The 24,919-nt window shown below is 39.7% G+C and overlaps 1 protein-coding gene across 5 annotated transcripts; it reads left to right on the top strand.

Annotated features, from left to right (window-relative positions):
* Window positions 1-217: 217 nt before the first annotated feature.
* LOC5512813 (lysine-specific histone demethylase 1A) lies at window positions 218-24,425 on the top strand. 5 transcript variants are annotated; one of them, XM_048721821.1, is made up of 19 exons: window positions 218-563; window positions 9,042-9,204; window positions 9,411-9,544; window positions 9,998-10,076; window positions 11,123-11,218; window positions 12,031-12,137; window positions 12,452-12,533; window positions 12,941-13,035; window positions 13,885-13,908; window positions 15,402-15,458; window positions 16,136-16,278; window positions 16,819-16,909; window positions 17,564-17,637; window positions 17,716-17,776; window positions 18,347-18,420; window positions 18,733-18,977; window positions 21,766-21,959; window positions 22,598-22,840; window positions 23,248-24,425. In XM_048721821.1, the coding sequence occupies exons 1-19, from the start codon at window positions 297-299 to the stop codon at window positions 23,578-23,580; spliced, it is 2,562 nt and encodes an 853-aa protein (XP_048577778.1). In that variant the 5' UTR covers window positions 218-296; the 3' UTR covers window positions 23,581-24,425. The 5 variants fall into 5 exon arrangements, with proteins under 5 accessions (XP_048577778.1, XP_048577779.1, XP_048577781.1 ...); XM_048721824.1 differs by lacking the exon at window positions 218-563 and adding an exon at window positions 2,976-3,128; XM_048721823.1 differs by lacking the exon at window positions 218-563 and adding an exon at window positions 6,234-6,583.
* The last annotated feature ends 494 nt before the right edge of the window (window positions 24,426-24,919 follow it).

Below are 24,919 nucleotides of genomic sequence, written 5' to 3'. Positions count from 1 at the left end.
ACTTACACACCAACGTAGAACAATTCGATTTCGAAAATAGTAGCACAAAAGAAGCTTATTCCCAGGAGAACGCCCACAATACCTCGTTAGTTTACCTTTATGTTAAAAAACGGCGAAACCATTCTTCATCAAACAAGTACGCAAATAACAGTATGGGTGCGCATATAAAAGGTTCTATCTAACGGAAAGAACTTAGGTAACGAAGCACTCACTTACTTGCTGGATTATCGAGAGAATTAGCTTTGTCAATTTGTCACTTACTGGGAAGAAGAGAAATAGTGAGGACTCTGGACACGATGGAGCTAAACGCGTTGACTGAATTTGGTGCGCAGGAGTCAAGAGTCTTCACAAATGTCGAAACTTTGACACCAGGGCAAAAATTATTCCAGTGTACTGTGTGCGGGAAAGTTTTTAACCGAAAATACACCATGCAACGGCACATGAGATCTCATTCCGACAATCCTGCGAGACACAAGTGCACTGAATGCGATAAGACCTACATGCATCACTATCATCTAAAGCGACACTTCTTGAGTGTACATTCACGGCGCAAACGAGGAGAGGTAATGAAAGTATCAACAGTGACATGGAAAACCTCCATATTATAGACAATTTCGGGACCACCACATGTGAAACATTACATTAGACTGGCAGAACCTCCATTAACCGGACAACCTCCGCACCAAACGAGCTAGGCCGTCCGTTATACAGAGGAACCTCGATTTTACGAACCCCTATATAACGGACATTCGCGGGACCATCACTCAATCATACAGTGCAACCTCCATATAACGGACACCTTCAGGACCACTACATAACAAACATACAGTAGAACCTCCATATAACGGACACCCTCGGGACCACCACATAACAGACATACAGTAGAACCTCCATATAACGGACACCCTCGGGACCACTACATAACAAACATACAGTAGAACCTCCATATAACGGACACCCTCGGGACCACCACATAACAGACATACAGTAGAACCTCCAAATAACGGACACCCTCGGGACCACCACATAACAAACATACAGTACATAATCTCCATATAACGGACACCCTCGGGACCACCACATAACAAACATACAGTAGAACCTTCATATAACGGACACCCTCGGGACCACTACATAACAAACATACAGTGGAACCCACATATAACGGACATTCGCGGGACCACCACATAACAAACATACAGTAGAACCTCCATATAACGGACACCCTCGGGACCACCACATAACAAACATACAGTAGAACCTCCATATAACGGACACCCTCAGGACCACTACATAACAAACATACAGTAGAACCTCCATATAACGGACACCCTCGGGACCACTACATAACAAACATACAGTAGAACCTCCATATAACGGACAACCTCGGCACCACTACATAACAAACACACAGTAGAACCTCCATATAACGGACACCCTCGGGACCACCACATAACAAACATACAGTACATAATCTCCATATAACGGACACCCTCGGGACCACCACATAACAAACATACAGTACATAATCTCCATATAACGGACACCCTCGGGACCACCACATAACAAACATACAGTACATAATCTCCATATAACGGACACCCTCGGGACCACCACATAACAAACATACAGTACATAATCTCCATATAACGGACACCCTCGGGACCACCACATAACAAACATACAGTACATAATCTCCATATAACGGACACCCTCGGGACCACTACATAACAACCATACAGTAGAACCTTCATTTAACGGACACCCTCGGGACCACCACAAAACAGACATACAGTAGAACCTCCATATAACGGACACCCTCGGGACCACCACATAACAGACATACAGTAGAACCTCCATATAACGGACACCCTCGGGACCACCACATAACAGACATACAGTAGAACCTCCATATAACGGAAACCCTCGGGACCACCACATAACAGACATACAGTAGAACCTCCATATAACGGAAACCCTCGGGACCACCACATAACAAACATACAGTAGAACCTCCATATAACGGACACCCTCGGGACCACCACATAACAAACATACAATAGAACCTCCATATAACGGACACCCTCGGGACCACCACATAACAAACATACAGTAGAACCCCCATATAACGGACACCCTCGGGACCACCACATAACAAACATACAGTAGAACCTTTATATAACGGACACCCTCGGAAATAAACGAGAGTCTGTTATATGTACCCTACAAGTGCTTGATTGATGAGCTTTTACCTTGAACTTTGGAAAGTGAACTTTGTATAGGGTGCTATCACGTTTGCTTAGTTGGTGCCATTGGCATAGACCAAGCATAAATAATAAGAGAGGTTGGGAACTATGATTTCTTTTTTGTTATATACGAAATTCCTCAAGCGAGGGAGGTAATTTAGGAATTATAGGAGTATGTGAGTCCCGTTTATTATTTTGAAGGTAAGGTGAGTCTATAGGCAAAAGTATAGAAGACGAAGAGGCGAGAAGTATTCAGATATTTGGGGAGGGGATTTAGTCCAAATGACCATTAGGGGGCATTTTATTCAAACGTCCCACAAAAAAGGGGCATTCACTAACCTGGGTATTTAGGAGGGTAAAAAATGAAAATCATAATTTCACAACAATACTAGCCTGTGTGCATCCGGTTTAAAAATTCTTATTTTGCATGTATGTACGATAAGAATTTCGAAACCGGATGCACACAGGCTATACAAGACCTTAAAATGCTGCATTGTTTGTTGTCATTGTAAGAGGTGGCGATGGGTCTGTGTTACTGTTTTTAAAAGACAACAACACAGTGAATTTATATTTGAGCTGACTTGAGAGTTCCGCTTTGTTTTTTAATGAAACAGCTACCCGCTGTGAAACAGGTAAAACCAGCCGTCACGTGACAGTCACATGACATGCAAATTTCCAGCACTTTCAGACTGCCTGTGCTTAATGCATAATTAGCCGGTAAAAACCTGTTTCCGTTTAAAACAGACACAGTGCTTGAGAAAAATTGAAATTTTTTAAGACAAATTTAAAATGCCAAGAAACAAGTCGAAAACGCGAGGGAAGGTAGCGATTAAGCCAGCAACGATCAGACGGGGAGAAAGACGAACTCGTGATCTCGCAAAGGTATAGTTTATGACGTGATCCTTTCGCTTTTACGAACCATGAAAAAGTTGAGAATTTAACATAGATGATAATAACTGCATTAGAGATAGAGGAGATAAGCCGAAAAATGTTACAAAATACACGTTTCGCAATAATTGAGTCCCAAACATTTAAGTTTATGAATTTTGTTAGGACTGTTAGGAATTGGTTTGATTGGTGCTTGAATAGTTCCTCCTCTGGCGTTAAAGCTATTTTGGCGAATTCTGTCAATATTTCTTCGTTTCAAAAGTCTTGATTTTTGTTACAATCAGCCCAGGTTTGTATGCCATTCTCAGTCAAAACAAATGCTAGACCAACGATTAAATCCTTACTTTCCCTCCTGACTTGAATCGTTAATGATGTCTATAAGAATATAACCATGGGTGTTCGGAGAAAAAGCGTTTATCAAATGAACTTCTAAGAAATGGCTTGTCAGGTGAAACCGATTCCTAAACTTAAAATTGCAGACAAAGCGTCGTAAGAACTTGAATAATTGCCATGCCAAGGTCACGATGAAAAGCCCATGCTATAATCATTCATAAAAAGCTCGGTCAACAGGTGGCGAAAGCGAAATACAATCCCTGTCACATGCTAATAACCATGATGCTTTGCTCAGGGTGGTAAAGGGTGTCTTGTGAAACGAGATTTGGACATTTTTCACTGCCGAGAAACGTGAAATCTTCAATGTCGACGTCCGTGAAACGTTATCCAACTCTCCCCGTGAAGCGAGATTTAGCACTTTTGAGTCTCCGTGAACCGAGATTTTGCTTATTCCCGTTATTCTAGTCCAGTTTTGGTAAATCTCTTGACGCCGTTTATTCCAGCCCGCGATGAGTGAAAAAAGTCATACTTCGGTCCGTGAAAACGTGACCCCTACCCCCCTTTACCGCCCTGTTTGCTCCAAGGACTGAAGCGGTAGTGCGAAGGAAACCAACATATTGTCGCCGCTGTTTGTATTACTGAATGTTTGTGGGTTCTCCGAAGTAATATTCGCAGAGATTTTGTCTTATTTTTGGGTGTCGGCAGACACCCAAATGTTGGTTTTGTTTGTTCGCCGTTCCCAATTCCTCGCGTGAACTAAACTTTCTAAGTCCCATTTAAAAGTTAGTGGTTTGTGAAGCCGCAAGAGAATAGCGAAACTTTTTTTACAATCTATTCCTTTCAATCTCAATTCTAGCTTCTTAAAGCAGAGTTTCCACAAAGACCTCTCGACTTTAGAAATGAGCACCCTGCGCCAAATTTTTTTAATGATTGAGATTATAATTAGGTCAACAATAGCGGAGTAACTCAGAACTGTTAAAATGGCTCGCAAAAATCACAAAAGTGCAAAAGTGCTTAACGAATGAGTGCCGACGAGAAGTGCTTCGACTAATGAATGCCGGAATGCCGACTAGAAGGCGAGAGCATGCTCGGAGACCCTTCTTTGCGAGTGCTCTAAAAGGTCTCAAAAGACGCATTTTATGGATGCATTTGGATAGAAAAAGTTTCTAGATGGATCTAGTGACCTATAACCAGAGCTTAAGATGTCGATTTTTGAAATAAATTGATTTCTGGTAATAGAATTACTACTCTGGCCCCACCCTGCATTTTTCCCTGGACACGTCCCTGAGGCGAAACGAGAAATCGTCAGTTCCTTCAGCATGAAACCTGGGTATCTAAAGTGTGAAAATAAGCAGCTGTGAGCAGCGCAAAAGTGTTTGAAGTTCTCGCAAGGCTCTTCGAAATGTGTTCAAACAATTTATCTTCCGATTCGGGGAGCATGCCAAACGAGACCCGAGAGAAGCGTTATGGGTGCTGGCAACGGGGCTTTATTCCCTAATGCATGCTCACCTCTGCTCATCGGGGCTCTGAGCTTTCATAAAGATCGAGCTCTCTTCTTTATTCGGTGGCAAAATAGGATATCGCAGATGTTTAAAAACTATTCATTGTACGCTAGCTACCACAAATTCAAATCCTTACTAGTGTTTACGACCCATAAATCCGCCTTCAAAGTGGAATCCTATGCAATCTTTAGTGACTTAAAACTTGGATGAATTTTAACTCGACTTTTGCTTTCCTTGAAATGTTCTACATTACTTTCAAACCGATAACCCCAACTTTCTTAGATTGAATCTAGGCAGACCGGTTTAATTCATTCGTATCTTTTTTGAATGTTTTTTTGCCCTATATGGCTTCATGACTTCCGAACACATTTGATATTTTCCTAAGTACTATCGGAATATTAATATGATCCTTTATAGAGCTGTGATTCATGATTACTCTACTATGTACCTAGGGGAGTAACGAGTCATAAGAGATCAGCGATCAATAATATTTTGGTGGGATCGAAATCATTTTCAAAATATTGGGATCAAGACGATTGTGACAATGACAATGATGGAACCGCGTAGAGCCCAAAAGAGCTCAGGTACCGGAGACTAGAGCACACTCGGGTAAAACATGGACTCATTGTGACCAGCGGCGGAGGGCTCGATCTTATCGCGTCGTTCTGCCCTTTGATGTTGCGATAACCACAAAAAAGTGAAAGCGGTACGGTTTTCTCCTTATTCTGTTGGTTATTCTATTGCTATGCTTTTCCACTCATAAAACAACAGTAATTGCTTATGTCAGCGGTCGACCTGAGTTACCGCTTAATAGTAACGCTATCCAATAAAAACATTACCAGTTGGTTTATGCTAATGTTCAAGGAAATAACATTTGAGCGATAAATGATTGAAATTTGTATAAGCCCTCCCTTTGAAATAACTACAGGGGTAACAGTGTTCTCATAAAATCCGAAAATTGTAATTGAATGTGATGTTTAGTGAACGCGAATTGATCAACCATGACCGAATAACTCGCAAAAAAAATAGCATAATGCAACAGATCAAACGCAACGATTGCACGAAGACACAAGACAGGAGCACCATTAGTCTCTATTTTTTACTAAAATGAACACATATCTCAACATTTGTAGGAAGGCAACAACCGTAGTCATAGCAACATGACGTCAGTGACTCATGACCATAGCCCTACCAATCTGCGCGTGCGTGCGTGTTGGGATATGATTGGTTTTCATAGGTCACGTGTGTTGATTGGCAGTTTCTTTACCACCTGGATTATTGTCACATTTCTCCTCGCAGCCTTCACGCTCAGTTTTGCTCATATTTATTTTCAAACTTTTGAAAACCGACTCTAGCGAATTTAGAGTTGGTTACGTCAGTGGATAAATCTGAGGACATATAATGTCGATTCCACCATATCAAACTCCAATTCTACCCAAACCAGTTGGGAATTTTAACGTGCCTCAAACCTCAGGCCAAAATTCAGAAAACCAACTGTACTTAGCTGATCCAAAACATGGGAGTCACCCATCACACAAAAGGCTGATTGACCAGAAATATCTTAATGAAGATGCGGCCGGACAGAGACGGACTAGTCAACGCAAGAGGGCCAAAGTATGCTTTCTCCTTTCTTATTTGCATACCAATAATTATGCAATAACATTCTGTTTTATCCATAGCAGTGATTGTTATAAGGTATCTACTGTTGTCAAGTCTACACCAACGAATGATCGCGACCAGGAATTTGGGTTTTAATCTAACAGACAGCAAAGTGCAAATTTTTTTCAGCCGCATTTTTATGACCTCCGGGTAATTATTCTCTTTCAGCTGTCAAGAGTTCTGACTGGTTAGCTGCATCGAGTCACATGTCTTGGTTCTAATTCCATCCAAATGATTACATTCTAACAAATTTTCTATATCCTAGGGTTAAACATGAGTAAAATCCGATGGTTTAATTACCGGCGCGGATTCCATTTTTTCGATCGAGCGAAATGTATACATGGTCTCTTGGTCATCTATATTTATTCTAACAAAAGCTCATTGTTTTATCTACGCGTGCTGTTAGAATCTCACCATTTTCGTTATAAAATTCGGAAAATATTAACCATCAGAGCTTTATCAGTGATTCTATAAGTAACTTTGATCTATTGGGTGATTTTGAAGGGATTCTGCAGGTTTATATTTTTGTCAAATTTTCATCGCTTCACGTGTTTACATTTCACGGCACCGAGGCTTCAGACCACGACTCGAGCAAGGGGGGACACTGAAGGCTACCGTAACCTCGGATTCGGACAAGACTTCGTCATAAAACTGTCAAGATAACCTTGTTTGGCCATTGAGGATCTTTTAGGGCGATAGTTATCAAGTGAAAGAGTTTTTTTCAAGTCGAAAGGGATCGGATTTGGTTTCAATATGGAGGTAATAACAGTTGAATGATCTCAATGAACAAACATGGCGTCCATTTCTTGTCTCCTGGGATCCATCAAAAACTCGTGCAAATCTTGCTTTTGTTTAAAAACACCAATACAAAACACAACTAGGATAACATTTTGTGGTTTTTGGTGTATATCTAGCGGCCTATTTTGCCCAGAATTCGTGAAAATTTTGTGACAAGCGCGACGTCTTTGTGCCATCGCGATCTCGCTCGACAATTTATCGAACATGCAATTTTCTATTTGCGACAGGATTTCTCCTGGATAGAGTTATGAGGTATATCCAAACTCAATGGCTGTTGTTTTACCTTCGGAAGACTTTTTAAATTGTATTTTATTTATTTTTACGGAATTTTCCTACAGTTCTTGCTATATTTCAGAACACAAGCTCCCTATGATCAGAATGACAATTTTCTTCGTGGTTTTCCTTTCTAAATTTGTGAATAAATCCTCAAATAGATATCCATAGCTAACCGAATGATTTCTGTCCTGTTCTGCGTTTTAAATGCGAATATATATTGATTTTAAGCTCAAACATTTATTCAAATTGAAAACGCGAATTGAAAATAATGGCCTTTGCACTGAAATGGTTTCTCTTGTTTATTTACAACTCGTTCAGTCATCCCTCTAACAATAATATCCTTACGTTTTGTGAAAGGTCATTCACTAAATTAACTTTGCCGGGCATTTTTTGGGTTTTGCAATGGACTTGTACTATTTTAGTTGTGTTTTTTTGTAATATATGTGCAAACCACGTGTGTCAAGGCAAACCACCTGCTCAATGTCTCATTTAGATCAGAGTAAAACCTTTATGCATCTTTCGTTACATGACAACAGTCGAGCTCAAACCAACTCCACAAGGCACACTTTTTAAGTACCATGTTGATTGAATTTCTCTGCAAAATATTAGTAACAAGTTTTGCTCTTAGCAACTTTATAAAGTTGTTTCTCTTCACTTATACTAATAAGGAAGTAAATATTTTTCTAATAAAATTATTTCAATAACTCATAGTATCAGTGATATTTTATGATGCTCAGATTCTGTTTGAAATTGAATTATTTTAAGAAAAGTTAAATAAATCTGTCACTTGTGTGCATGGGTACAAAGGGGTTGAATGTGCTATTGAATAAGGCTTGGTGAGACACAAGACTCTTGCTGTCTAATAGGCTTGGCAGGAACCAGACTGCTAATCAGTGAGGTAGTCTACTCTAGTTGCATTGAAATTATGGGTGCTTTGTCCACTTCTCTGTAATTTGCACCTAGTTACACAGGCTGATTAGACATGAACACACACTATAGAACGGTCTTGCTTTAGGCAAGCTGTCATTCATCATTTGACTTGATTCTGTGCAGAATTTCCTTTTGCAATCCAAATAAGCATGCATTGTGTTAGATTTCTCAATGATAATTTTTGTTCTTGTTTTTGTAGAAAATTGACTTCAAACACTTTCCTAGTAGTTCTTTAACATTCCCTTGTACTTTAAAGTTGTCACAGTTTGTCTTCTTCTGGCAGTTTCAGAGGATCCCACTTAATGAAGTCTAGCTGTGAATGACAACAACTTGCACGAGAGCTTCCGAAAAAGGGGGTTGAAGCCAACCCTTTTATAGCCAGTAAAAATATATAATTCTCTTCCTGCAGGTTGAGTACACAGAGGTTGATGAGAAGCTTGCGACGCTGACAGATGATGAGCTGAGTGATGATGACATCCCCAAGGAGATTATGGAGGCAGAAGAACAGCAGGTTGAGAACAAGTTTCCTGAACCAGAGGAAGAGGATGAGGAGGAGGATGATACCCCCCAAGGTTTGCTGAGAACATACGATTGCTTACATACGTCATACTTCCATGCAACTAGCACTGCACTAGCTTAACCACCTTTGAATTTTGTATAGAAATCCAATAAGCAAGAAACATTTTATCTGTTCCACATGGTCTAACAATCCAGTCACAATTCTTATCCTGCTTGCTCCTTGACGTACTCTCATCTGTATTATAACTTTCCATTATAGGTCTTGAAGGAGCTGCTTTTCAGAGCCGACTTCCATTTGACAAGATGACCTCGCAGGAATCTTCATGTTTCCCTGATATATCTCAAGGACCGCCCCACCTACAGAAACAATTCTTGTACATAAGGAATCGAGTGGTAAGTAAATTATTTCGTCTTTCTTTCAACAATTATTGTACATAAGGGATCAAGTGCTAAGTAAATTATTTCGTCTTTTTTTTCTCCAAAAGATTATTACTTCTGTCCGTCAAAAACCTTGAACAGTTTTTACTGGCCTACACTTAGATGTGACTTTCAATCACACTGCAATATTCAATCAATCAGAGGGTAAAAAAATGGGTTCCGTTACAAATTCAAACCTTGATTGGTAGAGGTGAGAAGTCGTTTTAGCATTTAGAAAATCATTTTGGTGAGAGTTCTCAAAATACTCAAAATCAATTGTATTTCCAAGGGTGTTCTTATTTAAAGCTAGACATTCAGCAGTAACAATATTTGAGGTGTGTTTCATTCAGCTTGTGTGCTAATAACCCCTCTAAGTAATAAGATAGCTAGACATAGTCACAATATTCAAGGTGTCTTTGTTTGATGCAGCTTCAGCTTTGGCTGGAGAATCCTCAGCAGCAGTTGACGCTAGAAGCAGCAATCCCACAGATTGAACCACCAAACAACAGTAAGTACTCCCCTGCAGCAGCGACATACTGTATCCAGGGGGTGATCTCCCCCACCATCAACATCAGATGGGATTTTAAGAAAAATGTATGGGGAGCTAAATCCCACAAAAAACTTCTCTCCATGTAACCCCTCCCTCTGCCATGGAATGAAATTTTTTTATAAACAGCTCAAATCAACAAACACCTCTTGCCATATGTTTTATATAATATATTGTTGCCCCTTCCCTTCCACCTGTGGAATTTAAAAAGAGATATAAAGAGCTAAATTCAACAAACGTACTTCCTGTGATATGCTCAGTATACAGTACAGACTGAATGTATTTCAACATTTACCAACGTGGATTTGGCGTGAATTCTGGTTGCGATCCACACACTTTTACTGCGTGGAAAACTAGTTAGTGGAGTCCACTCACTGCGTGGAATTTTCCTTTGTCATGCAGTTTATTGTGTGAATAGTAATTGAAGTGTACAGTGGTGTGACCAGAATGCATAATAACGAAACTCAACCCAACACTTGATTTCGTAGATATTTACAGAAAACTAGCATCGACCGAAAGCTCTGAAAAGATCTGAAAAAAAAGAACTAGACAAATTCTACCTTTTTGTTAAACTTTAACATATAGATATCGTCTTACTCGCTGCCCATAAAAGCAGATATTATTAAAGAAGAGCGTAACCCGTGTTCAAACTAAAACAACAACATTTTGCCGAGAACCCAGTCAAGTGCTGGAATGATCAGAACATTGCCGAATCGCCAAACCTAGTGCAAGTAAATAAACGGCTGTATATTGTTGTCCCCTTCCCCTCTCCCATTGGAATGAACTTTTTTAATGTATGGGAACTAAATTCTGCAAATCTATATTTATTGTTGCCTCTTCCTTCACGCTTACTTTCACAAATCCCTCCCCCTCTGTCATTGTACTAAACGTGGCCAAACTTTGTGAGGCCTGAGCCTTTTTGGCCTGTGAAAGTGACATGACATTTAACCCCTTTCATATTCTTGTTCAAGCAAGATACAATGTTTTTATATTTGAATGATTGGCAGGTGATCTCAAGCTGGTTCAGCGAGTACATGCTTTCCTTGAGAGGTATGGCTCCATCAACTTTGGCGTCTACAAAATGGCCAAGATGCCACCAACATGTGAGTACATGGCTAGAAAAAGGCCAACCATGCCATTTTATGCTCCGTCACAATACAAAGCCATCCAAAGAAACCTTTTTCACTTGCCTACTACTGTATGTTCGGGCAAGTAACTAATACCGCATTCACACCAGCACTTAAACAAGTTTAAAGGTGGTTTTATTAATTAAACAGGTTCAAATCTTAATCTCCTGAGAGTGGAAAGAACCAAGAACAAAACTGAATAAACTGTCATGTACATGTTACTAAGTGATTATTTAGCTAGTAAGAAGTCAACACAATGAGAAACTTGGCAAGTTATCAGACAAAGGAAAACCTTGTTTAACTCAACGTGGTTTTGGTGTGAATGCAGCATAAGATTTAAATGAAATAGCTTAATATAGTATCCTATGGATGGTTATTTTGAAGTTTTCTTGCAAATAAACTGTGGTATATGAAGATGTAAACAATAACAAAGGTAACTTAACATCCTTTACTTATTCAGAAGAATTTTGAAAATTTAATGAAATCCAATAAGATCACTCAAAAATAGAGATTTCTTTAGATGGTTTAAAATTTCAAGATTGTACATCCTGTATCGAAAACTAAAATTACTATTTTCAGTCAATTTCCAAATATTGTGTTAATATGCGAGATAAACAATAAACTACAATAATTTAGAGTAATTGTCTGGCAGATTAAAGGTCATTTGAAAAGCCTGGATGGTTATTCTGGTCACGCCATATAACTTCAACGATTTTCCAGCTTTCCAATATAATACCATACCATAAGTGTTCAATTGGCCCTGTAAGATTTCTACTGCACTCTTCCAGTGAAGAAAAGCCCAAAGGTAATCATCGTTGGATCTGGTATTGCCGGCCTGATGGCAGCCAGACAGCTGCAGTCCTTTGGCATAGATGTCACCATGGTGGAAGCTAGGGTGAGTTCTATGGTGAACATAATCTTAGCGTGCAAATTGCACACATGTGCAATTTCTCTCCACTTGATTGCCACATTTAATATTTTAGTTGCAAAAGCTGTCAATCTCATGTGCTATGTGATTCTGCAGCAAGGATAATATTTTGATTTATCATCTAATTTTTTTGTAATCTAAGAGATGTCCATTTGCAGGTGTGTGTTTTTATTGTTTTTCTCCTAAGATTGCTGAATTAAAATTATCGATAGGTGGACATCACTTTGTACCTATACAAGTAAACTGTTTAGCTGTTGATCCAAAATTGTTGTTTGTTTTAGGAGAGAGTAGGTGGACGTGTAGCGACATTTCGTAAAGGCCAGTACATAGCAGACCTGGGCGCAATGGTTCTTACTGGGTTAGGTAAGACGTGCATACCTTAGCCAGGTCTATTCTAACCAGGAAACCATTCCATAAAGGAGCTTGCCATTTCTAGCTATTTTCACCTTACTTGTATATAAAATACATGAACCATTATCGCTAAACACATTACTATACAGCCACCCTTAAGCTGTAGTCTCAAAAAGTAAAAAAGTGTTGACATCATTGTGTTATAGAAAGGAGCTAACATAATTATTATAAAGGGTTAAAATGGTTACAAGGATTGATTTACAGTAGGTAATGATTCATGATGGCAAAAGCTTGGTTAAAAAGGTGTCAGGCCTATCGCAGTCAGTTTGTTGTGCTTGAAAATTAGCAGTCTGTGAGTCAGAACGATAGGGTGCATGTTGATGCAAACAAAGGTACTGTAAAAATGATTGTCTTTACAGGTGGTAATCCCCTCACAGTCTTGAATAATCAGATTAGCATGGAGGTGCATAAAATCAGACAGAAATGCCCACTGTATGAGAGCCTTGGAAAGCCGGTAAAGTATCTACATACCTTTAGATGATCATCTGTAGTGGAAATGCATAGGTCCCCAGAAATGGCCAAAAACAAAAATTTAAAATTTTTACAGAAATTGAAATTATGTGGTAGATTGCTAAATTTCAGCTATTGTTCTTGGTCTAGATAGATTATGTTTTTTTTTATTTTTTTTTTACTTTGTCTTGATATTGTAGGTTTTCTAATGGTGGTCAAATATTTATATCTCATGTATTGTTTCTAAAAGAATTCACACCTTCTTACTTTACTTGGTTAACCAGGAATGTCAGTTTGAAAAACTGCCAGTTGTGTAGTTGGATCCATGAAGGTTCTGTAAAAGAAAATGTTGTAGTGATACATTACATAAGTGCAACTGATAGCTGCCAATGTGATTAATTACTGTAGACTTTTAATGAAGTGCACGGAAGTTTAATATTCTAATAAAAAAACACTACTAAAACACTTACTTACTTTACAATAATTAAATAATTTAGTAAGATGCCTTTGATAAAGGACTTAAAATTTTCACATAAACTTATGCATCTTATCAAGTGAAGTCTGCTTCAACGGAGTATTAAAACATGCAAATAAGTAATAAAATGAGAATACACAAACACATTTAAGCCATTATTTTCTGCAACCTACATAATAAAATCTAATTATTATTATAGTCCTAATTTTTACCAGCCATACAGGCATGTTATTTCCTGCATGGTACTGTGTATGTTACACATATACCCCAGTATAACATATTTAGATAACGTTTATGATGGTAGTTTAAATATAGTACCATGATGTTCTAATCAGAAGTTAATGTTTATTTTGTATATGATGATCGTCACATCAACAGATTGGGCGTCGCCATGTGCAACTTGTATGTACTATTATTTCTAAATGATCTTATACTCATTTCAAAAGTACCATCTAGTGATAGTAGCTTCATAACTGTAGCAAGATTTTCTTAGTGATTGTAACATCGAGCTAGGACTCTTCTTTCATAAACTTTCTAATTTTGGTATCCTACCCTTGTTTTTGAAATGGGTATTAAGTATTTTATACATTGCTTGCTTCTTTTAAGATTGTTTTAAAAGTTTTCCGTTGTAAAAATAATGTATGTTTGTTCTTAATAAGATTAATTAAATTCTTAAATGTAATGCAAAAAAAGTCAAAAATAATTTTTGAATTTAATGAAGATAACTGAGAGTACTTAAGTAATTGTTGAAAATAAAGTAAATTATAATGCAAATGTAGATAATTAATCAATGTTTCTTGTGCATTTATTTATTAATCTAAATACACTTATTTTCTTAGATAATTTATTACTCCTTAGAGTTATTGATTGGTTCACATAATTCTTTTGCTTCCATTCATCCAATTTATTAGCTATTATATTGCGTTATTATAAAGAATGATTAGGGAAGAAAGCTCCTGCAAATTAAAAACTGTTGTTGTGTTTTAAAGAAAGTATCCCTTTTCTTACCACATAAGGGATATCTAAAGATGTTGGTTTTAATAAATGCTGTGAGCCTTGTCAATAATCTCAATTTTATAAGCTGTCAAACTAGAAGTTCAGAGACCCCAAGCATTAGAGTAGTACCAGTGTGTCTAAAACAGGGCTTCTTGAATTACGCGCTTGTGCGGAAGCGTGTAATTTTTCTTTCTTCGCATAATCCACAAATTTCCGCGTAATCCGCGTAATTTGGCTAAATTTTTAAAGACAAAACATTTAAGTGCACAGCTGATGTGTTTTTTTAGGTTTCTTGCCTCTATTTCTCGTAAAAAAAAACAGATATTCTTTCAGATATTCAAGAGTGCGATATTTCGAACTGAATTTCAAAAACTAATAAAATGACTAGGCGTTCTTTGCTAAACCGTGAAGGCCTAGGACTAATAATAAAATACCTTTTTTAATTGGCTGGTTGCTAGGAGCCAATGAAAACTGGCCTAAGATATTTTCGCGCAAAAAAATACCTTTTCAAGTTATTTCGTGCTTTCTTTTGGAAAAAAATGTAGTTTGGGCGTAACAGTTGATATTCCGTGTAATTTAGCGCGTAATTCAGTAAAGAATCCAGCAAAATTGTGATTTTTAAAGAATAATGTATTGCAAAATCCCTTGTAATTTAGCGCGTAATGATTGATTTTCCGCGTAATTTAGCAAAGAATCCCGCGTAATTTTGAGTTTTTTTTTCCGCGTAATTCCAGAAGCCCTGCTAAAATAGCACTCTATGTCCCAAATGTTGAGTCACAAGTTTCGGTAATGTGGTTCAACTAAGTCTGATTGCTCTTCTATGTGTAAACTTTGTAGCTAGCAATGCGTCAGTCTTCCCCATCCTGTTTTAATCTATTGTTTTTGATTATTGTTTTTAGACCCCTCGGGATCACCCATGGCCCAGCAAATCACACATTGGAGCGTCTGCTCAAAGGGCAAGTGATTCCTTTCTAACAAAGCCTGACTCACAATCAACAATAGCACTTCTTTGTCACCTTATACCACCATCAAGTTCCTACCTTTCCAATTCTTATCTTGGAGACTTATATTGTCAGTTAGACAATTTGATAGATGGACTGAAACACGTGTTGAGTAATGGACAAACAGACAAAGAAAAAAAAGTAAAAAAGACTGACAACCAAACAAATAAAGATATAAAGCAAAGGCAGTACTGCTCTTGGACTTGTGCACATCTGGAAAGGTTGTTCATGATTTTCATGAGCATTGTGCAGGGGAGCATTGTACAAAACTATAGTGACAGGCGGATAAGATTGACAATGCTTGGATAGTCCATCGGCCTATCATACTCCTGGCACTTTCCTCCTATCCCAACATCCTATGTATCACATGTTACTGATGACATAGATTTGTACAGTGCATCCTATTGGTTGACAAAGGTGCTTGTTTCTTGTGAGTCATGTTTTTTTTATAGATTTTATTTATAATTTATATTTTATTTATAATTTATATTTACAATATCCACCAACATAAAAAGTTACTTATTTGAAAAAAAAATAAATCTAGTATGGTGGATATTGGGAGATAACATCTTTCTGTCATCCTTTTTTTTTTTTCTTGAGTGGAAGAGAACTGACAAGTGAAATCTTTTTAGGTGCCTAAGGACAAAGATGAGATGGTAGAACGGGAATTCAATCGTCTGCTGGAGGCCACTTCATTCTTGTCACATCAACTGGATTTTAACTATATGAATGGGAAACCTGTGTCACTTGGTCATGCCCTGGAACTAGTCATCAAGTAAGAATGGTCGCCCTGTGTTGTTTTTAGTTTCAATCGTCAAGCAGTATTGGCCAGGCTGACGATTTATTTTAGAAAACCAGGTTTAAGGTTCAGAGGTTGTGATTCTTATCCGCATGTGTGTGATCAGCCTTAAAAGTTTAGTTGCACAGTTAGATTTTGGTTGCACAACATTTTAGTCAAAGTGGTATTGTGTACTCCATGTGTTGGTTCCTAACATTGAGTTCTGATGTATAAATTTGGCAGACTTTTCTTTTTTGCTTACTTAAAACTGCAGTCATGTATGTAGCAAGGATTTGTTGAGTTGGGTTGCACAGGTATATACTGAGGGAGGTTCACAGAATTCAACAAATGATACATTTGGTTGCCAAGGGGAGATGTGCACTCCTTGTGTACCCCCCCCCCCCTAGCTACTGGCCTGAACTTCCCAGGTGGTCATGGTAGTATGCATCCCTTCACTGTAAATACAAGGACATTGTATAGTATCACTGTAATTAACTGAAACCACTGTCTGTTGTTGTTCGTGTTTCTTTTTCATAGAATGCAAGAAAAGCAGGTCAAAGAGCAACAAGTAGAACATGCCAAGAAAATACTCAGCCTTCAGGACCACATGAAAGAGAACCTTGCCAAGGTAACCGTACAGCATTTGTTACAAGAAGCTCTCTATGGCCCTTGATATGCACTGTCACTTTCTCACAAATTGGGCAAAACTGGTGAATTTGGAATTTGACCAAAGTGCCTGAAAGCAAAGCACACAATAGGGAAAGAGATTGATGGTGAACAGAAATTATTGGGCATATTAATGTTTATTTAATTTAATAATATTTAATGTCTGGAAATCAGAAAAAGAATCTGCTTATTTGAGCTATTTCTTACTGTCTCGGTGCTTACTCCAGTAAGCTTTCTCTAGTCCCTAAAGCACAAGCTGAATTACTGTGAAGTAAAAAAAAAAATGAAAAAAAAACACTACGACTACAAGTTACTCATGATTCATGAACTTGCTCATCACTCAATACATTCTTTCTTGTATTCATACATGGCACATGTCACCGGATTGCACAACCATTTTAGGCAAAGTATCAAAAGCATCCATTTCCATCAGCAAATTCAACCTTGTAACTGAGATATTTTCAATGAAATATCATCAATAAATTACCAGAAATAATTATATTGGCTAACTATAACTTTTGTGGCATCCCTAGCTTTTGCTATAAAGTTATAGTACAAATAATAGCACAAACTCTGTACACGAACCCAGCTTGACATGCTAAATGTTGTCTTTAAGATGGTCTCCATCCAGGAGAAAGCACGCCAAACTCATCGTGAGTACACTGAGGCTTTAAAAGTCAAAGAACCAAGGTATGCCAGTCAGTCCTTTTATTTCCTGTTGTGGTGGTTTCTACTACTGAGATGTTTCTGTGAATTTTTTTTACTAAGGGATGTTACATCAGAGTTCCTTGTAAAAAGCAAGCAACGTGACCTGAATGCCCTCTGCAGGGTAAGGTGTATTGAGCTGACATAGAGTAAATGCAATATTTAATTTTTAGCCCCCAGATGGCCACTAATTACATCTGCGTATTTGGTATTTTTTGGGGTAATTACTTCTTCTGGGGTATTTTTTATTGTAGCAATTTTTGGTGTACTGGCATCTTTAGGGGTATTTTTCATTTCCTGATGAGCATCCCTATCTGTTTTATCCTGAAGAACCCACACCCCCAGCGGGAGTGCATGTTTTTCTTAAAGAAAAATAGAAACTCTGGTTCCTGGAAGACTTGTTTTGAGGCACCTTTCAAATAGGAACTACTTATAGGCTCTAGTTCTTATTCAGGTTCTTTTTTCAAACATAGAACATGTCAATTTTTATCCCTTCAAATTAAAATTCAACTATTTATTTGCAAAAAAAAATAAATAAATAAAAACTTAATACAATAAATCCGTAATACGCACCATTTTGAAATAAAGCCAGTAGAGGGGCTAGTAAAAAAATATAGGTACTTACACACAGATTCTTGTGTAATGTCACAGCACAGTAAGGCAATATCTCATTGTTTGTATTATCTGATCACAGGAATATGATGAATATAATGAGAAGCAACAGATGCTGGACGAGAGATTAGAAGAGCTGGAAAATAACCCACCAAGGTAGACACACTCTCTGTTCATCCATCTGTGCCTTTTCTGCCCACCTTTCTCTCTTGATGTCTGGCTCATTCTGTGCCTCTCTTGATGTCTGGATCCTTCTGTACTTTTTCTGTCCACCTTTCTTTCTTGATGTTTGGTGTTTCACAATTCAAAAGTATGAGATAAAACACCTGCTTTTGTTGGATTTATCATCCAGTGGCTAGCTATGAAATTTATTTTCTGGTTACAGGCCTGATTTCCTGTCATATCTGTGTCTTTGTCCATTAAAGCATGTCAAAGTACTCTTCTTAACCCCCACTTGTTTACTTGTAGTGATGTTTACTTATCGTCAAGGGACCGTCAGATTCTAGACTGGCATTTTGCCAACCTGGAATTCGCAAATGCGACACCGCTAACTGCCCTATCACTCAAGCACTGGGACCAAGATGACGACTTTGAGTTTAGTGGAAGTCACATGACTGTGCGTAACGGCTATTCATGTCTCCCGGCTGCCCTGGCTGAGGGACTGGACATTCGACTGAACACAGCAGTGAGACATGTGCGCTACAGTAGGGGAGGTGAGGCATGGGAGGGGTGGGTGGGTGGTAAAAGGAGGCATGGGAGGGGTGGGTGGGTGGTAAAATGAGGCATGGGAGGGGTGGGTGGGTGGGGGAGATGAGGCATGGGAGGGGTGGGGGAGATGAGGCATGGGAGGGGTGGGTGGGTGGTAAAAGGAGGCATGGGAGGGGTGGGTGGGTGGTAAAATGAGGCATGGGAGGGGTGAGTTGGTGGGGGAGATGAGGCATGGGAGGGGTGGGTTGGTGGGGGAGATGAGGCATGGGAGGGGTGGGTTGGTGGGGGAGATGAGGCATGGGAGGGGTGGGTTGGTGGGGGAGATGAGGCATGGGAGGGGTGGGTTGGTGGGGGAGATGAGGCATGGGAGATGGGTTGGTGGTGGAGGGGGGGTTTGAAGCAGGGGAGGGGTGGGTGGGGAGGTATAGGTGGGTGTTGTTTAGGAAGGGGGAGGCCCATTACCCAGGGGGTTAAGATCAGCATCACTGAATGGAAAAAACAGCACCATTCCTGTACTTTTGTCTAGCATTGTGTCGATGTGAAAAGTTATTCCTGTACTTTTGTCTATCATTGTGTCGATGTGAAAGCTTATTCCTGTACTTTTGTCTAGCATTGTGTCGATGTGAAAGCTTATTCCTGTACTTTTGTCTACCATTGTGTCGATGTGAAAGGTTATTCCTGTACTTTTGTCTAGCATTGTGTCGATGTGAAAGGTTATTCCTGTACTTTTGTCTAGCATAGTGTCGATGTGAAAGGTTATTCCTGTACTTTTGTCTAACATTGTGTCGATGTGAAAGGTTATTCCTGTACTTTTGTCTAGCATTGTGTCGATGTGAAAGCTTATCCCTGTACTTTTGTCTAGCATTGTGTCGATGTGAAAGCTTATTCCTGCACTTTTGTCTAGCATTGTGTCGATGTGAAAGCTTATCCCTGTACTTTTGTCTAACATTGTGTCGATGTGAAAGGTTATTCCTGTACTTTTGTCTAGCATTGTGTCGATGTGAAAGCTTATTCCTGCACTTTTATCTAGCATTGTGTCGATGTGAAAGCTTATCCCTGTACTTTTGTCTAGCATTGTGTCGATGTGAAAGCTCATCCCTGTACTTTTGTCTAGCATTGTGTCGATGTGAAAGGTTATTCCTGCACTTTTGTCTAGCATTGTGTCGATGTGAAAGGTTATTCCTGTACTTTTGTCTAGCATTGTGTCGATGTGAAAGCTTATCCCTGTACTTTTGTCTAACATTGTGTCGATGTGAAAGGTTATTCCTGTACTTTTGTCTATCATTGTGTCGATGTGAAAGCTTATTCCTGTACTTTTGTCTAGCATTGTGTCGATGTGAAAGCTTATTCCTGTACTTTTGTCTACCATTGTGTCGATGTGAAAGGTTATTCCTGTACTTTTGTCTAGCATTGTGTCGATGTGAAAGGTTATTCCTGTACTTTTGTCTAGCATAGTGTCGATGTGAAAGGTTATTCCTGTACTTTTGTCTAACATTGTGTCGATGTGAAAGGTTATTCCTGTACTTTTGTCTAGCATTGTGTCGATGTGAAAGCTTATCCCTGTACTTTTGTCTAGCATTGTGTCGATGTGAAAGCTTATTCCTGCACTTTTGTCTAGCATTGTGTCGATGTGAAAGGTTATTCCTGTACTTTTGTCTAGCATTGTGTCGATGTGAAAGCTTATCCCTGTACTTTTGTCTAACATTGTGTCGATGTGAAAGGTTATTCCTGTACTTTTGTCTAGCATTGTGTCGATGTGAAAGCTTATTCCTGCACTTTTATCTAGCATTGTGTCGATGTGAAAGCTTATCCCTGTACTTTTGTCTAGCATTGTGTCGATGTGAAAGCTCATCCCTGTACTTTTGTCTAGCATTGTGTCGATGTGAAAGCTTATTCCTGCACTTTTGTCTAGCATTGTGTCGATGTGAAAGGTTATTCCTGTACTTTTGTCTAGCATTGTGTCGATGTGAAAGCTTATCCCTGTACTTTTGTCTAACATTGTGTCGATGTGAAAGGTTATTCCTGTACTTTTGTCTAGCATTGTGTCGATGTGAAAGCTTATTCCTGCACTTTTATCTAGCATTGTGTCGATGTGAAAGCTTATCCCTGTACTTTTGTCTAGCATTGTGTCGATGTGAAAGCTCATCCCTGTACTTTTGTCTAGCATTGTGTCGATGTGAAAGCTTATTCCTGTACTTTTGTCTACTATTGTGTCGATGTGAAAGCTTATCCCTGTACTTTTGTCTAGCATTGTGTCGATGTGAAAGCTTATTCCTGTACTTTGTCTACTATTGTGTCGATGTGAAAGCTTATTCCTGTACTTTTGTCTAGCATTGTGTCGATGTAAAAGCTTATCCCTGTACTTTTGTCTACTATTGTGTCGATGTGAAAGCTTATCCCTGTACTTTTGTCTAGCATTGTGTCAATGAAAGCTTATTCCTGTACTTTTATCTACTATTGTGTCGATGTGAAAGCTTATTCCTGTACTTTTGTCTAGCATTGTGTCAATGTGAAAGCTTATTCCTGCACTTTTGTCTAGCATTGTGTCGATGTGAAAGCTTATTCCTGTACTTTTGTCTAGCATTGTGTCGATGTGAAAGCTTATTCCTGGACTTTTGTCTAGCATTGTGTCGATGTGAAAGCTTATTCCTGGACTTTTGTCTAGCATTTTGTCGATGTGAAAGCTTATTCCTGCACTTTTGTCTAGCATTGTGTCGATGTGAAAGCTTATCCCCGTTCTTTTGTCTAGCATTGTGTCGATGTGAAAGCTTATTCCTATACTTTTTTCTCCAGGCGTTGAGGTCGTTACCCAAAGCACCAACAAGTCGTCCATCACCACCACCCAGACATTCAAAGCCGACGCCGTACTCATCACCCTCCCCCTGGGGGTGCTCAAGGCCAACCCTGCCGCTGTGCAGTTCCACCCTCCCCTCCCTGAGTGGAAAATGGCAGCTGTTCACCGCATGGGTTTTGGCAACCTTAATAAGGTGAAGTGCCGTGCGCCAATTTTACCGCCAGCATACAGTATTTCTGCCAAAGTCTGCCATCACTGCTGGCAAGAACAGCCGTGCACCAGAGTTACTGCCAAAACCAGCTCGTACATTATAGGCTCGCTTATATGCTAATGTGCAAACCAAATTCTTAAATAGTAATGTGATATTTCGATCCGATTCCTACAGCCAACATTTCTGCAAAACACGGCCCACAGTACAGCCAACATTTCTGCAAAACACGGCCCACAGTACAGCCAACATTTCTGCCAAAGTCTGCCATCACTGTAGGCGATATTGTTATTGGTTGTTTTTAAAAATAAAACGGCAAATTTGCTAAAAAAAAAAAAAGGAAAATACTGTATTGACGCCATTCTGTTGAAAATACGGTAAAGATCCTCGATATAACGCCGATATAACAAAGGACCGGGAAAATTGCATTGTTATATCGAGAATATCGTTAAATCGAGATGATTTCTTGCCTATTTTCCTGCTAGCTGGAGCGTGAAGACCGACTAAGACCTTACGCGAAGCGTCTACGACACGTGGTCAACCGAGCGTAGAGTGCAAGTAAACGGATGGTGGTGCTGGTCTCATTTCCGTTTCATAACCCTACTTCCCCCTCCCCCCTACAGGTCGTTCTCTGCTTTGACCGCATCTTCTGGGACCCGAACACGAACCTCTTCGGCCACGTGAACGGCACGACGCACACACGTGGGGAGTTGTTTCTATTCTGGAACTTGTACAAGGCCCCAGTCCTCATCTCCCTCGTGGCTGGCGAGGCGGCCGACAACCTGGAGAATGTTCCAGATGATATCATCGTTAGTCGAGCTGTGGGCGTACTGAGGGGGATCTTCGGCGCTAGCAACGTCCCCAACGTAAGTAAAAATTAAATAATAGATTAAAGGCCTTGCTAAGCTAGGCGACATGTCGAGCCCGACTACCAAAAGCATGTAGCGCGCGACAAATTTTGTAGAGCGCGACACGAAAATGATTGTCAACTATCCAAGAAACTTTCTTTGTCGCTGCTACAAGATTTTGCGCGCGCTACAATGTTTTTCGAGGTGGCTTAACTAGGAAAAATGTCGCACGCTACGTGTCGCCTAGTGGAGTCAGGCCTTGACGGTTAATTCAATCCAAACCTGTTCAATTATATTTCTAAAGTACCAAACAGTGAAAGAAAAACGATATTTTCTAAGTTTACAATAATCCAATAAAATCATTTCAACAGTGTCACGCAATTTAAAGAACATGACGTAACCCTCATCGCTTTCTTGTTCAATAGCCCAAGGAGTCTGTCGTGACGCGGTGGAAATCGGACGAGTGGTCACGTGGTTCGTACTCCTACGTCGCCGCCGGGTCTTCTGGCAACGACTACGATCTAATGGCGTCCCCCGTGGCTCCCCTCCCTACGGCTAACGTGGCACCAGGCACGCCCCAGCCACTTAACCCCCCAAGGGTATTTTTCGCCGGGGAGCACACGATCCGCAACTACCCCGCGACAGTGCACGGCGCACTGCTCAGCGGTCTCAGGGAGGCGGGGCGAATTGCGGATCAGTTCTTGGGACTACCTTACGAAGTCGGGCGAGTGAGCCCACCCATGCCCCAACCTCGCTAGATATATGCTGCACCGACCCTGCGTATCACGGACGAACGATCGGGGCGCGTATTTCCAGATGGATTGGGACCTTATTTATTATGAGCTTCCATCTAGCTTTGGCGAAATTTGAGCCTACGAAATAGTTGTCTTGTTAAAAAGCTCTTATCGGCCACACCTTTGTTATCGTTTTTAACCAATATCCGAAGAGAAATTATTTGGAGAAACCACAAAATAACAACCTGAAAATAAAATTGTATGCTTTATTTGCCAAATTCAATCGAAAATATCGCTACATCTTTTCCTAATCAGCCGATTAAAATGGATGCGTTCTTACTCTTGGACCTTTGGTTGATCGACAAAATGGCGGCTGTCAGAGTCTTTTTAAGGGGCGACATTACAAGTTTGGGCCACGATGGGCCACGATGTACTAACGTTCCGCCATTAGAAGGGAGATGTAAGCCAGCCTGGAGAAACCACAATGAGTCTTTTTGGGTCTCTTTGTCATGCGCGTGATTTATTGAAAGAGTCATGGAAGAATATCGTGGCTAATATCATGGCCCCTAGAAAACTTCAAACTCAATGCGCAAACTATTGCGCAGCCCCTTTCAAAAGGACATAAAGACGTGTAAATAGAACTATTAAATACTATTTAAAACCAATGTAGTTTCTGTTAAACATTTTGTTTAACTAATAACTCTCTCTCTATCGAGCACTAGAGAGACTCAAAACCTCACGCTCTCAAGTACCAAGTAATCTATACTAAGTTTCCTGAACTAACTTATCTTTGTAAATAGTGTGCAATGAAAACCTTTCAACTTGTAATCTCTGAAACTGATAAAAAAATAAAGTGTTAAAATCGGTAAGGATTTAGTCATCAGTCTAAAATTACCCATGATTTCCAGTATCTTCAAACCCTTCCCCGCTCATTCTCGTTCTTACCCTTCCCATAATCCCTGGTTTCACATCCCTTCCCACAACTCCTTGGCATCTTCTTGCCCTTCCCATTAACACCGGTTTCACTTCCCACAACTCCCTGGCATCTTACCCTTCCCATAATCCCTAGTTTTACATCCCACAACTCCTTGGCATCTTACCCTTCCCATAATCCCTGGTTTTATATCCCTTCCCACAACTCCCTGGCATCTTACCCTTCCCATAATCCCTAGTTTTACATCCCACAACTCCTTGGCATCTTACCCTTCCCATAATCCCTGTTTTTACATCCCCACAGCTCCCTGGCATCTTTTTACCCTTCCCATAACCCCTGGTTTCACATCCTACAGCTCCCTGGCATCTTTTTACCCTTCCCATAATCCTTGGTTTCACATCCCTTCCCACAACTCCCTGGCATTTTCTT

The sequence above is a fragment of the Nematostella vectensis genome, chromosome 14 (assembly GCF_932526225.1).
Source record: "Nematostella vectensis chromosome 14, jaNemVect1.1, whole genome shotgun sequence".
Lineage (NCBI taxonomy): Eukaryota > Metazoa > Cnidaria > Anthozoa > Actiniaria > Edwardsiidae > Nematostella > Nematostella vectensis.
The sequence above is the reverse complement of the archived record's forward strand: the minus strand, read 5'-3'. Positions and strand labels throughout refer to the sequence as shown.

Bases quoted from the DNA above. Each gene is read 5' to 3' on its own strand.
- LOC5512813 (XM_048721821.1), top strand. From the start codon at position 297: ATGGAGCTAAACGCGTTGACTGAATTTGGTGCGCAGGAGTCAAGAGTC. The intron at 15,459-16,135 runs GCAAGTGATTCC...AAATCTTTTTAG, and splicing joins TTGGAGCGTCTGCTCAAAGG to GTGCCTAAGGACAAAGATGA. The intron at 17,777-18,346 runs GTAAGGTGTATT...ATCTGATCACAG, and splicing joins ACCTGAATGCCCTCTGCAGG to GAATATGATGAATATAATGA.